Source organism: Eurosta solidaginis, chromosome X (genome assembly GCF_040869045.1).
Source record: "Eurosta solidaginis isolate ZX-2024a chromosome X, ASM4086904v1, whole genome shotgun sequence".
Lineage (NCBI taxonomy): Eukaryota > Metazoa > Arthropoda > Insecta > Diptera > Tephritidae > Eurosta > Eurosta solidaginis.
Window position 1 is genome coordinate 181,946,148 of NC_090324.1, and position 15,443 is coordinate 181,961,590.

Consider the following 15,443-nt stretch of genomic DNA (forward strand, 5'->3'; position numbering starts at 1 on the left):
GAGTGCCCAGGAACCTACATACCAAATTTCATCAAGATACCTCAAAATTTACTCAAGTTATCGTGTTAACGGACAGACGGACGGACGGACGGACAGGGCTCAATCGAACTTTTTTTCGATACTGATGATTTTGATATATGGAAGTCTATATCTATCTCGATTCCTTTATACCTGTACAACCAACCGTTATCCAATCAAAGTTAATATACTCTGTGAGCTCTGCTCAACTGAGTATAATAAGCATGTGAAACCTCTCATCATGGATAAATCGAAAGTTCGCAGAGAAAAAGAGAAATGCAGAAAAGAAGTGCTTCGCAAACGGTTAGATGATACCAATTTGTTAGCGTTTTCATTCGATGGCAGAAAAGATGATACTTTAACGATATATAAAATTGATGAGAAGTATCATACTAGGATGGTGAAAGAACTCCACCTTGTTATTTTGAGAGAACCCAATTCTGAATTGATTGGTTACGTAAGACTGGAACATGAAACGGCTGAATACAAAACAACCAAATTAAATGTTTTTTTCAACGATAAAAATATATCACTGGATGCATTAATTGAAATATGCACTGACGATGAGCCAACAAACACACGGTGGAATTATACGACGATTCGAATTGCTGTTAAAAAGACCATTGCATTGGTTCGTTTGCCTTCTACACTTCAACGAACTTCCGTTTCGGCATTTGTTTGAAGCTTTGGATAAATCAACCAGCACTGGACCAAGATCGGCAACCGGAAAACTTAGCCGTCAAATCGAAACTTGTGAAACTCTTCCGGTAAGTTATTGCTATCACTCATTTATTATAATTGTCAACCATTTTTAATTATTTTTTTATTATATATTTTCAGGTGGTGGACGGCTTCCAGAAAATTGAGTTGCAAAATATGCCCCCTGCTCCAGAAAAAATGAATTTTCCACCGGTTCTAAGTACTTATACGACATGGCCCATGCAATTTCTAGCGGCGTGGTTCCGGTGGATCTGGCTAACATCAAACCAGGGAAAATTGTACATTCTCGGTGGCTCACCAAGGCCGCTAGATTATTGCGATTATATGTTACAACGGAAAATCCAGAAGCAAATTTAAGAATTCTGGTTGAATTTATAATTAAATATTATGTGCCAATGTACTTCAATATCAAGTATTACAGCTCTGTCGTGTACGGCAGTGCATTATTTTTCAAGCTCATTGGTTGGTCTCGATTTCTAGAACCTCGTTTACGCAAAATTGTCAATCAAGTAATTAAAGTTAATTCATATTATGCGCATTCGGAAAATATCTTGTTATCAATGTTGTTTGATGATAGCAAAGAAAAGCGCGACTGTGCCATCAAGAAAATTCTACGCTATCGAACCGATGTTGACGAGCCAATGGAACTTAGAGTTTATAAAAAACCAGATATAAACTTTAATTGCACAAGTTATACGGAAATGATCAATTTGAAAGATATAAATATCGTATTTGAACCACAAACTGGGCGTGGCTTCAACCAATTTCGCCCTTTTTCACAGAAGACAGTTATCGTCCTAGAATCTAAGCCTCTACCAAATTTCACAAGGATTGGTAAATTTTTGTTCGACTTATGGCATTAAAAGTTTCCTAGACAAATTAAATGAAAAAGGGCGGAGCCACGCCCATTTTGAAATTTTCTTTTATTTTTGTATTTCGTTGCACCATATCATTACTGGGGTTGACTGTTGACATAATTTACTTATATACTGTAAAGATATTAACTTTTCTTTTAAAATTGGAATTAAAAAAAATAAAAATTTTAAAAAGTGGGCGTGGTCGTTCTCCGATTTTGCTAATTTTTATTAAGCAGACATATAGTAATAAGAGTAACGTTCCAGCTTGCGAAACTTCTAAATTACCTTCTTTTAAAAGTGGGCGGTGCCACGCCCATTGTCCAAAATTTTACTAGTTTTCTATTCTGCGTCATAAGTTCAACTCACCTATCAAGTTTCATCGCTTAATCCATATTTGGTAATGAATTATCGCACTTTTTCGATTTTTCGAAATTTTCGATATCGAAAAAGTGGGCGTGGTTATTGTCCGATATCGTTAATTTTAAATTGCGATCTGAGATGAGTGCCCAGGAACCTACATACCAAATTTCATCAAGATACCTCAAAATTTACTCAAGTTATCGTGTTAACGGACAGACGGACGGACGGACGGACAGGGCTCAATCGAATTTTTTTTCGATACTGATGATTTTGATATATGGAAGTCTATATCTATCTCGATTCCCTTATACCTGTACAACCAACCGTTATCCAATCAAAGTTAATATACTCTGTGAGCTCTGCTCAACTGAGTATAATAAGCATGGGAAACCTCTCATCATGGATAAATCGAAATTTCGCAGAGAAAAAGAGAAATGCAGAAAAGAAGTGCTTCGCAAACGGTTAGATGATACCAATTTGTTAGCGTTTTCATTCGATGGCAGAAAAGATGATACTTTAACGATATATAAAATTGATGAGAAGTATCATACTAGGATGGTGAAAGAACTCCACCTTGTTATTTTGAGAGAACCCAATTCTGAATTGATTGGTTACGTAAGACTGGAACATGAAACGGCTGAATACAAAACAACCAAATTAAATGTTTTTTTCAACGATAAAAATATATCACTGGATGCATTAATTGAAATATGCACTGACGATGAGCCAACAAACACACGGTGGAATTATACGACGATTCGAATTGCTGTTAAAAAGACCATTGCATTGGTTCGTTTGCCTTCTACACTTCAACGAACTTCCGTTTCGGCATTTGTTTGAAGCTTTGGATAAATCAACCAGCACTGGACCAAGATCGGCAACCGGAAAACTGAGCCGTCAAATCGAAACTTGTGAAACTCTTCCGGTAAGTTATTGCTATCACTCATTTATTATAATTGTCAACCATTTTTAATTATTTTTTTATTATATATTTTCAGGTGGTGGACGGCTTCCAGAAAATTGAGTTGCAAAATATGCCCCCTGCTCCAGAAAAAATGAATTTTCCACCGGTTCTAAGTACTTATACGACATGGCCCATGCAATTTCTAGCGGCGTGGTTCCGGTGGATCTGGCTAACATCAAACCAGGGAAAATTGTACATTCTCGGTGGCTCACCAAGGCCGCTAGATTATTGCGATTATATGTGACAACGGAAAATCCACAAGCAAATTTAAGAATTCTGGTTGAATTTATAATTAAATATTATGTGCCAATGTACTTCAATATCAAGTATTACAGCTCTGTCGTGTACGGCAGTGCATTATTTTTCAAGCTCATTGGTCGGTCTCGATTTCTAGAACCTCGTTTACGCAAAATTGTCAATCAAGTAATTAAAGTTAATTCATATTATGCGCATTCGGAAAATATCTTGTTATCAATGTTGTTTGATGATAGCAAAGAAAAGCGCGACTGTGCCATCAAGAAAATTCTACGCTATCGAACCGATGTTCACGAGCCAATGGAACTTAGAGTTTATAAAAAACCAGATATAAACTTTAATTGCACAAGTTATACGGAAATGATCAATTTGAATGATATAAATATCGTATTTGAACCACCATTCACGCGAAGCATTCCGTACGATACATTGAAAGAATATTTAAATCAAGATGATCCACCGTTTAATGATCCAAAAATTCCATCGCACATACAAGGAACGGAACGACATGTTCAATTGCTAGCTAGCGTTTCCAAACGGGTTATACCGAAAAATGTAGAGGCTGTTATGGCGACGACATTAGAGAGCCGTGCGAAATTGCCCAGACTTGAAAGTAAAAAAGACTTCAAACAATAATTTTTTTTAGTTTCTTTTCTATAACTCACTTAAATTAATTTTTTCATTTACATATGTTCTGACTAAATAAATTTCTTAAGAGAAAAAATAGATATTATTATAAATAAATAGTAAATATTATTATAAGTAAATAAATAAAAATAAAGAAAAAACATAGCAAATTAGCTGTTTTTTTGATGTAAAGTGCAAAACCGGCGATTTTTTTAAATGTGCCACTGGCATCGGTGGGTCGGGCTTCCAAAGTTAGTGGGGGTCGGTCATACATTTTGACTCGTTTGGAGCACTCTAAATGGGTCAAAATGGGATTTTTCAAAATTTGCCTCTACCCAAAAGTTTGAAATTGGGGGACATCAGAATTCGTTTTAGAGGTATGGTTCCTTCGGCAAAGTTTCTTATTTTGATCCCTAGAATACGATTTTCACAGGACAATGAGCGATTTTTAAATCGACCCGCCCTAATACTCATATTTTACAAACACATCCAAGAGATACTCAGGTTCACGTATTGGTCTATATCTTGAGACCCTAGTTACCTAGCGGTATAAAAAATACTCTGTACTAGTGCACACATCAACAGCTTTCATTTGATACGTAAAAACCACCCATCAAACGCAAATCTTCGCAGCAGTTATATGAAATTATGTAGAGAACTGAAAAAAGAAGTACACGTGGAGCGTGATAATTTCTATCGAAATAAGTTTAGGTCTTCCTATGGCAATCCAAAGAAGTAATGGAATATTATTAACGGTCTTCTGAATCGCAGTTGTAAAGCTAATAATACATCAATTGTTTTATGTGATGGTAGCGTGAGCTTTTCTGATCCTCCAATAGTGGCAAACCTTTTCAATGATCACTTTCTATCAATAGGGCAATCACCTGTTTTCGAATCCTCCGCTCTGATACCTGAGTTCTCGAATTCGGGAAATAGTTTTTTTTTCGAGCCATTTACTGGCATTGAAGTTCTAAAAACAATTAATTCTCTGAATAACTCTAGATCATGTGGTTGTGATGGAATTTCGAATCAGACTCTTAAATATGTGGCACTAAATTTAGTTGATATCCTAACGCATTTGTTTAATATGAGTATTTTAGGTGGATCATTTCCTTTAGACTTAAAATGCGCTATTGCCATTCCTTTATTTAAAAAGGGTGACAAAACGGATATAAATAACTACAGGCCTATTTCATTACTGTCTTCAATTTCAAAAATTTTTGAAAAACTGGTTAAAGGTCGAATCCTATCATTTCTTGACAATAATAACTATTTCAGCTCAATGCAATTCGGGTTCAGATATGGGCGGTCAACAGAAGATGCCCTGCTGGACTTTTGTTCTCACATATATAGGGAACTAGACAATAAAAAGAATTGTGCTGGACTGTTCGTTGATATCACTAAAGCATTTGACATGGTTGATCATCAAATTTTATTAGACAAATTGTATTTTGCGGGCTTCCGTGGTTTTATATATAATTGGTTTAAATCTTATTTGTCAGGAAGAATTCAAAAAGTAAAAGTTGGAAGTAGTATAAGTAACCCAGTTACAATTAGCTTAGGTGTACCTCAAGGATCTGTCTTAGGTCCTATTCTATTTTTGATTTACCTTAATTCAATATTCTCGCTGCCATTGTATGGAAAAGTAACAGCCTTCGCTGACGACCTTGCTATCGCCTATGGCTCATCGACCTATCTGGATTTAGTAGCAGGAATCAATAACGATGTGCATTTGCTAAGAGTGTGGTTTGCAGCACATAAGCTCTGTGTCAGCAAAAAAACGAAGTTGATGAATTTCAATTTGCATCCAAAATCCTCACCTGACATAGCCATTGTATTCCATGCTACTGACTGCAAACGTTTTGTACTAAATAATTTTCTGTTCTGTGCATCGTTTAAAGCTGAAGTAAATTGTTCCGATAAGTGCTTCACTATTGAAAAAGTAAGCGACTTCCAATATCTTGGTGTTATTGTTGACCAAAACTTGAGTTGGTCTACGCATATTTCTCGTTTGAAGTCCTACTTGCGATCTTCCGTTCGTTATTTTTACAATTTAAGAAAAGTTTGTTCAAACGAAACACTTAAAACTATTTACTACGCTTTAGTCCACTCCAAGCTCCAATATGGTATAACCTGTTGGGGTGGCGCTGCAGGTAATAAAATCCAGCAGCTTCTAACTATTCAAAAATGGGTCATAAGAAAAATATGTAATGTTGATCGTTTTCACCACTCTATGGAGTTGTTTAGGGATCTGAAAGTTCTTCCTGTTAAGCATATATACTACTATAAAACGTTAAAGATATTTTTCATTCGCTGTGGGTATTTACATAGCCTGGTATCGGATAGTTATAACTTGAGGCAAAACTCATATGGACTTGTGTATGTCCCGACCTCTCGAACAACCAGCTTCAACAACTTCTTTACTATCGTTTCTTGTAAAGCTTTTAATGCGTTGCCTGCATGTATACGTGTCACTAGAAATCTGAATGAGTTTTTGGGAAAGGTTAAATCTTTTCTACTAGAGAAATCACACGAAGACATCAAAATTTTGCTGAACCATAGCACTTAAAAAAGTATATGTACATATTGTATTAATATATTTTATTACTCATTATTTTTAATCAAACTTCACCCCACACACTATTTTACATGTTTTTGAATTCAATTTTATTCGGAGATGGCATTCGATACTAAAATACATATATTTTTACAGAATGCCTTACTTTTCTTTCTGTAATTATGGTTAATTTAATTTAAGTCGCTATTGTAACATATATGCTGTTTTGAAAGAAAATGAATAAAAAATGAAATGAAATGAAAATATTTTACAAACACATCCAAGAGTTACTCAGGTTCACGTATTGGTCTATATCTCGAGTCCCTAGTTACCTAGCGGTATGAAAAATACTCTGTACTAGTGCACACATCAAAAGCTTCAATGTGATAACCATAATGTAAAACCACATCCTGTTATTACCGTGATCCACGTTTTACCCTATATTTCGAGACCCTAGTCACCAGTAGGTATGGAAAGCACCCTGTACTAAAGCACTCACCAACAGCTTTCATTTCATACCCATATTGTATAAACACTGTCTAAGGGTACACGGGCCCACGTGTTGGCCTATATCTCGAGACCCTAGTCAGCCAGGGGTATTAAAACTACCCTCTACTAAAGCACTCATCAACAGCTTTCATTTGTTATCCATATTGTATAAACACTGTCTAAGGGTACACGGGCCCACGTTTTGGCCTATATCTCGAGACCCTAGTCACCCAGGGGTATGCAAATTACCCTCTTCTAAAGCACTCATCAACAGCTTTCATTTGTTATCCAAATTGTATAAACACATTCTAGGGGTACCCGGGTCCACGTTTTGGCCTATGCCTTGGAACCCTAATCACCAATAGGTATGAAAATTACCCTGTACTAAAGCATTCATCAACAGGTTTCATTTGATATCCATATTGTATAAACACATTCTAGGGGTACACGGGCCCACGTTTTGGCCTATATCCCGAGACCTTAGTAACCCAGGGGTATGAAAATTACCCTCTACTAAAGCACTCATCAGCAGCTTTCGTTTTTTATGCATATTGTATAAACACATTCCAGGGGTACACGGGACCACATTTTGGCCTAAATCTCGAGACCCTAGTCACCCAGGGGTATAAAAATTACCCTCTACTAAAGCACTCATCAACAGCTCTCATTTGTTATCCATACTGTATAAACACATTCTAGAGGTACGCGGGTCCACGTTTTGGCCTATATCTCGAGACCCTAGCTAGCCAGGGGTACGAAAAATACCCCGTATCAAAATACTCATAAACAGCTTCTATTTGATACCCATATTGTACAAACACATCCCAGGATTACTCAGGTCCACGTTTTATTCTCAAGATCCTAGCCACCTAGTGAAAAAAGGTAGATTTTGGCCGATTCTCAGACCTACCCAATATGCTCACAAAATTTCATGAGAATCGGTTTAGCCGTATCGGAGGAGTTATGCCTCTAACACTGTGACACAAGAACTTTTTATATTAGGCTAGCCGACCCCGCAGAGGTTGTTCTTCGTTAACCTTGGTCTGTGTGGATATCTCTTAAGAAGTTTTTATCTTACCTGACCCCCACCCAGTGCTAGTCCCAGTCCTAATCCCAATTCCAGTCCTAGTTACAGTTCTAGTTCCAATCCAAATCCTACTCCCAGTCGGTCCTTAGTCCATTTCCTGGAAAAAAAGTTTCGTATATACTAATCTACACTTACGGTCAAAAAAAGGCCGAGGAAACTGCTTTCCTTGTTACGGCGTTTCTACAGTAACTTCAGCTGCGTAACGAAACTTTTTAGTTATTGTGGTTAATGTCGATAATTCCTTAAATAGTTATGTGGTATTTTACGGCGATAAAGTTAGAAAGCCCCTAGCAGTTTTCGTAAAATCAACTATATTTCATATCAGTAATAATTTTATCCTTGAAGAAAAAATTTATATAATTATCTAAAAAGGACAAATCACGAAAAATATGGAAAGCGTCAGCGGAGAACATTATGATGAATTATCCCTAAGGAGATTCTGGACGAAATATATTGAATAGGTGATTTTTTTCACACGTTATCAAAGCGGACGACCACGAAAGGCCACTGAACGCGTTAATAGGAATATCGTCAGGATAGCTCCTCTGAATACATTTAAAATTGTTCCAGAAACTTTCGCGGAATTGAAGGATAGCGTAAACATGAGAACTATAATATTGTTGGTCCGCCGTCACTTGAGATAAAATAATTAGATAAAACCAGCTTCTTAGCACAAAAATCCTTCCTCCCTACTAAGCTGGTTCTGCGAAAAAAGAAACTGGCCTCGGAGCGACTGGGACGAGTCATATTCTCTGAATAGCGCGAAATAAATAAATTCAAAGCTGGTTCTGCGAAAGAAGAAACTGGCCCCGGAGCGACTGGGACGAGTCATATTCTCTGAATAGCGCAAAATAAATTCAATTCAGTTTTGTAATGTGTGGTTAGCCCCAAAAATATAAAAATATGGATTCACAGCTGCGTTCAGATTAATGTGCTCGATTAGCCCCCAATTCTTGGTGAGATGCCGTCTTGAATGCTGTCAATGTAGGCGGCGCAGTTAGTTTAACTTCCCATTAACAAAATCTAAACAACTCTCACGGTTTTTAATGCGTTCCAAACTATTATATACGGAGAATCCTTCACTGTTTGCCATAACGCAGTTTTGACTCAATCAATAAAATTTATTTTGCATTCATAAGAGAATATGAATCATGTCCAATCGTTCCCCGTCCAATTTATGTTTTTTTAATACAAGTTAGCGAGCGGATCGCTTTTTTGTGGTGGAAAGTGGGTTTTTTTTTAGCCATGGGCCATCAATTTATTTTTTCTCAAGAGACACTGTGCCGTTGCTATTGTAGTTTTCATGTTTATATTATCCTTCAATTCCGCGAAAGTTTCTGGAGCAGTTTTAAATGTATTCAGAAGAGCCATGACGATATTCCTATCAACGCGTACATTGGCCTTTCGTGGTCATCCACTTCGAAAATGAGAGGATAAAGTCACCTATTTAATATATTTCGTCCACAATATTTTTAAGAATAATTCCCTGTAATGTACTCCGCCCACTATTTTCACATTTTGCGTCATTTGTCCTTCGTAAACAATTATATAAATTTTTTTCTTCAAGGATAAAACTATTACTTTTATGAAACATTGTTGCTTTTACGCAAACTGCTAGAAACTTTCTAGCTTTTTCGCCTTAAGATACCACCTAATGAGTTAAGGAATTGTCGATGATAGTCACAACTACTAAAAAGTCTCGTTACGTAGCTGTAATGACCGTAGAAACGATGTAACAGGGAACACATTGTCGTAGGCTTTTTTTTTTATGACCGCAAGTGTAGGCAAAGGTCTAACAATATACCAAATTTTAGACAAATCATACGATTAATAGAATTTGTTTGAGTAGATCGGTCCCTGGTCCACTTCCCGAAAAAAAGGATCGTGATTATTAATCTAGGCATAGGGCTACATATATACCAAATCGAAGGATGCACCGAACTTGTTCGAATATATCGCCCCCTGGCCCGAAGTGTCGTGAATAAGAAGCTAGGCAAAGGGCTACCTATTTACGAAATTTCAGGCAATGTGAACGAATCCCCGCTCCACTTTCCGCAAAAAAGTTTCGTTAATACTAATCTAGGCAAAGGTCTACCTATACACTATATTTCAGGCAAATCGAACCGTGAATAGAAGTCATTCCAATAGATCGGTCTCTGGTCCACTTCTTGGAAAGAATTTTTCTCTCCGTAAGAATCATCCTCGTACTTCAAGGAATATCAAAAAAAAAGAAATAGCTAGATCGGTCCAACCGTTCATTTTTATATTATGGACTAACAGACCCGGCAGACTTTGTTCTACCCTAACTTTGATGTACTCGTGTCTGCATAACTTTTAGGAAGTTTTTTCTTACTCTCCTTCCCCCTCTCTCCCCATTTTCTCTATCCTTTTATTTACTCCTCTCTCTGCCTTTCTCTCTCTCTCTGGGCCTCTTTCTTCCCCTCCGCTTTTCCCACCCTTTTCTCTCTACCTCCCTCTCCACACTCCTCCGCTCCATCTATCTCTATCTGTATATCTTCATCTAACTCGATCTCTTTCTCAGCTTCTTTCCTTTCCTTTCCTCTTTTTTACTTCCCTTTCTTTTCTTTCCTTTCAGAAAAGCTCACTGAACACCTTTGCAACTATTTTAATAAATGAACGTGATAATTTAAACTTTACCTACGAAGAATATTGATCACTTGTAATCATTTCTTTCGGGCTGCATATTTATTTTTGTTTAAAATATCACTTTTGTTATGATAAAATTAATTCGCTATGAACACAGCTTACACAAATTACGAACAAATTCTAATAAGGAAATTCGTGAAAAAACACATTTAAGGCTGCCATGAAAAAATATAAAAAATTAATATTCAGTCATTTTGTCTCTACGATCAGCATACAAATTAGCATAAAAAATATATTGGAGAATTAAATCTTCTTAGTGCACAGACATTAGCATATATGTACATACAAATATATCAAAAAAAAGAACTTTTGTTTATAATTTGTAACGAAAGAGTCATCTATTGAAAAAGATGTATGCATCTTAGCCATTTATGTTGCATTAACTTGGCAACACCCATAAATATGTACATACATATGTCAAGCTTATATAAAATGAAAATACATACATACATCCATACATACCTATGAACCTACGCCCGAAGTTAAATGACGCAGCAAATGCTATGTACATATGTACGTACGTGTCGCATCATGCCGCACTCAATAGCAATTTGCGCGCACATTTGACAGCGAACAACCACACGCACTACATTGTTTGGTAAAAAAAAAAAAAAAAAAACTACATTGTTTGGTAAAAATTTTACTTTTGTTCAAAAAATTTTTGTTGATATAAGAAAGGAATCAAGTATTTTTTTATGCAACACGAAGGTAAATATTTCAAAGTTTTATCGCACAGAAGAAATATTCCAATCGATCCATTGGTTTTGAATTTATGGCTGTGTAAACAAAAATTTTATGATTTTTTACTATAAAAGTGGAGTTTTTAGACTTTTTTAGGAAATTTTTAGAATTTTTCTCTACGTAAGAACAATCCCCGTACCTCAAGGAATATTCTAAAATAGGAATTAGCGAAATCGGTCCAACCACGCTTATTTCACAATTCAGCGGATTATTTTTATATTATAGTAATAATATTGAAAAAACATTAAGAATAATCCTAAAAAGTTCTGGACTTATGTTAAGTCTAAAAAAAATTTATCGAGTATTTCCAAAACCGTGTGCTGCAACAATGTCTCAGCTTCATCAATCAGTGAGGATGCCAATCTATTTGCGAACTTTTTTTTTTTGGATTTTGTATCAGATGAGGACTTGACTGCAAACGAGCTTTGTAGATGCTTTACGTGTTAGCCTCAACGATAAACCGTGTTCTTCTATTTATTTTGAATCTTTGGTATTATCTGAAGTGGATGTCATCGAAGGTTTAAAGAATGTCAAAAATCTGCACAGACTGATGTTGATGGGATTTCCATGAAACTTTTGAAAAATTGCATCTCGCTGGTAAAGCCTCTCATATTTATTTTTAGTCTGTCCCTAGCTTCGGAGGTCTTCATAGATTATTGGAAAAGCACTTCTATTAACCCTGTTTCTAAAAGTGGCAATAAAACAGATATTTTAAATTATAGGCCTATATCCAAGTTTTCGTCTGTTGCCAAGCTGTTTGAAGGCATTGTAAAAGAGAAACTTTATTTTCAGGTGAAACATCTTATTTGTGCAAACCAGCATGGATTTGTGGCAGAACGCTCGACAATTACCAATCTTTCAGTCTTTATTGAGGATGGCCCTACTTGCTTTCGTAATGGTCTTCAGCTTGATATGATTTATACTGAATTTTCTAAGGCGTTTGACAAAATTTCTCACTTAATCCTCATTGACAAACTTGCATTCATGTGTTTTCATTCCAGTATCCTCAAATGAATCAAATCATATTTACATAACATTAGTTGCATGGTTGCTACAGATGGTGAATTCTCGGATCCATTCACTGCTACTCTGTTGTGCCGCAAGGTAGCATATTAGGTCCTTTATTATTCATCTTGTTTATAAATGATATTTCTTTTCGTTTAAACTCGTCTAGATTTCTCTTATATGCCGATGATCTTAAATTATATTCTGAAATAAGAGACTCGCATGATTCATTGGCGCTTCAAAATGAACTTAATAAATTCTTTGGTTATTGTGGTATGAGCAGGCTTTATTATTATATTAACAAGAGTTTCAAAGTGACTTTGGATACTTTGGTCTAGCCTTTGGATATTTGCTATTTTTTGGCGGACTCGTGCCTTTCTGAGGTTAATGAAATTAAAGATCTAGGAGTGTATTTTGATAGAAAACTAAATTTCACTACTCATTTAAACTACATAATTACTAATTCTCTTGGAACACTTGCCTTCGTGAAACGCTACTCTTCTAATTTTTCAGACCCATATACCTATAAGCTTTTGTATTCGGCCGTTTTCCGTTCCAAGCTGGAATACGCAGCTGTCATTTGGAGATCATACCATTCAGACCATATACATCGTCTGGGGAAAGTCCAAAAGTGCTTTGTTCGTTTTGGATTACGCTCTCTTAACTTTACTGAACCGATTCCGTCGTATGTTGCTCGTTGTCGATTAATTAGTTTGTTATCGTTATCCGGTAGGAGAACGCTGTTATTGGTTAAATTTATTATTGATCTTGTCTCTGGCAAGATAGATTGTCCTTCCTTACTTCAGCTAGTTAACTTTAATGTCCCGTGAAGAAATTTACGGAATTTTGTTGTTTTTCGTGTTGGAGTTAACAGAGCAGAACAGTCTATGGCGCTAATGCTCCCTTGAATAGAACTGTCTGATTACAACTATTTCTCAAATTTTCTTGATTTAGATTTAACGTATACCAAATCGGTTATACAGTTCAAACTAAAAAACTTTTTTAAGTAATACTTAATTTACACTAGTTGTACTATATTCTTAAATGTCTGCTGTATATTAGACATACAAATAAATAAATAAAATTAAAAAAAATATTAAGTATGTGCGTATAAAAAACAAAAAACGGGGTTTATGCATTGACATACATATCTCTTTGAGACACACTCTTGATTATAAGTAGCATCGATAATGTGAAACATTTTTATATAAAACTTGACGTGGTTTATCTCCGAAGATATTTAGGCCGAGCTTCTATATCTTGTCTCTGTGTTGGTGTACTCTGAAGGATTAATTTTATCCATAGCTGTTTTTGTGATTTGTCAATAACTTGTGGTGGGTTGCTATTTTAAAAAAATAAGGGAATTCAAAATGTGTATTTGACGTTGACGTTGGAAACGTTGCTATAGCAAATACAAGCTACGGATCACGAGCAACTTTTTTCATTTTAAACTTTTCCTTGCCCTTTGGTTTTGTTTTGATAGTCGATTTGCTATTTTGTTGTTCCGTTTATGCAATGATGTAGCAAATGCTACATTGTGTTTTGTTAGTGTACTGTAAAAAATATGCTATGGAAGTGTGCAATACAATGATGCTAGACCATTTGTACAAAATCCTGAACTCCCTTAAAATATATTTTAAGTTAGTTTTATTGTTTTTGTGGCAAGGCCATCAAAGTCGATATGTTAATCGATAATGCAACATTGTTGCGTGTAACAAGTATGATCTCAAATTTTCTGAATTAAAAATTTCATTGTACTAACTAACAAGAATGCGTGCTTTAATTGAAATAAAACTAAGTTTTTTGAAGCGTTTCGCTTGCTTATACCATTAAAGTAAAATAGTTTAATTTGTATAGAGCCAGCAGTGCTGTTAAAATTAGTTATTTCTAACAGTTTTCTATAAATATATCGACAGTCAGTAGGAATATTTTTGTGGCATGTTCCTAATCCAATAAACTAAAAACATGAAACTACGCCAAAGAAGTGTTGGGCTGTTTGCAAAAACAATAAAGCTATGACGTGTTAACCACTAGAGACCCACATTTTTATACTCAACTGGACAAAGCTTTTAGACTATATTAACTTCGTGGGCATAACGGTAGCTATGCAAGTGGTCGCTTCGTTCCTCTTTCTATGCGAAGGGTGGTTTCGAGTAACTTTCTGAAATTAATGTTTAACTTTCGGAATTTAAATTGGTGCTTATGAACTTGAGTTGTAATTTTTATAATTTGAGTTTGAGTTCCTCTTTTGATACGAAGGGTGGTTCGAGTAACTTTCTGAAATTAAAGTTTAATTTTCGGAATTTAAATTGGAGCTTATGAACTTGAGTTGTAATTTTTTTATTTGAGTTTGAGTGCCAAAGAATATTTGATGATGAGCTGTACAAGCTTAACGCACACATCAACATAGTCCAGCGAATTAAAACATTGGGGCCACGCTGCCTAGACCATGTGATTCGAATGGATGACGATGCTCCGGCAAAGGAAGTATTTTTATCGGAAGCACACTATGAAAGGAAGAGGAGGCCTCGTCAGGGTGAACAGTAGGGATTTAAAGGATTTAAAGGGCATGGGTAGTCGGCTTGCGAGGTGCCGGTAAAATTAATACATAACTATAAATAATGCTCACCTGTTAATTGATGATACGCTGGGAACATTATCTTGGGAACAAATACCCTCGGCCAAAAGTCGATCACGTATTTCCCATGCAAACATTGTTGGATTTTCTCGTTTGTATTTAGCGATCGCATCAACGACTGGTGGGGTAGCAACTTTAGGTTTCGACCCTCCTATGACCCCAGCTTTAAAACTTCCAGTCTCATAATACCTTGAAAAATCAATTTTTTTTTTATATCACCAATAATATTAAAGTTGCCACACGGCCTGATTTTGCCAGTACTGCAAGGCGTGTGTAAGTATTATTTTAATATTAAGGCCCAGAAAAATACATAACTACATTTTTTTTTTTACATCAGATCCGGTCCGATTTTTGAGACCTCATGTCTTCCGAAAGGACTATAATTAGCACACTGGCCGTAATAACAGTTTCAAAGCAAACCTTCTCTAACTTTCAATTTTCTATCAGGGGATTTATAT

General features: G+C 35.8%; 1 protein-coding gene across 1 annotated transcript in view; it reads right to left on the minus strand.

Annotated features, from left to right (window-relative positions):
* sv (shaven) overlaps positions 1-15,175 on the minus strand; it is a 956,023-nt gene extending 940,848 nt beyond the window's left edge. Inside the window, exon 1 of the mRNA XM_067758509.1 lies at positions 14,977-15,175. Within this exon, the coding sequence (XP_067614610.1) occupies positions 14,977-15,062 (86 nt within the window). The 5' untranslated portion in view covers positions 15,063-15,175. The remainder of the gene's footprint in view (positions 1-14,976) is intronic.
* Positions 15,176-15,443: the final 268 nt, after the last annotated feature.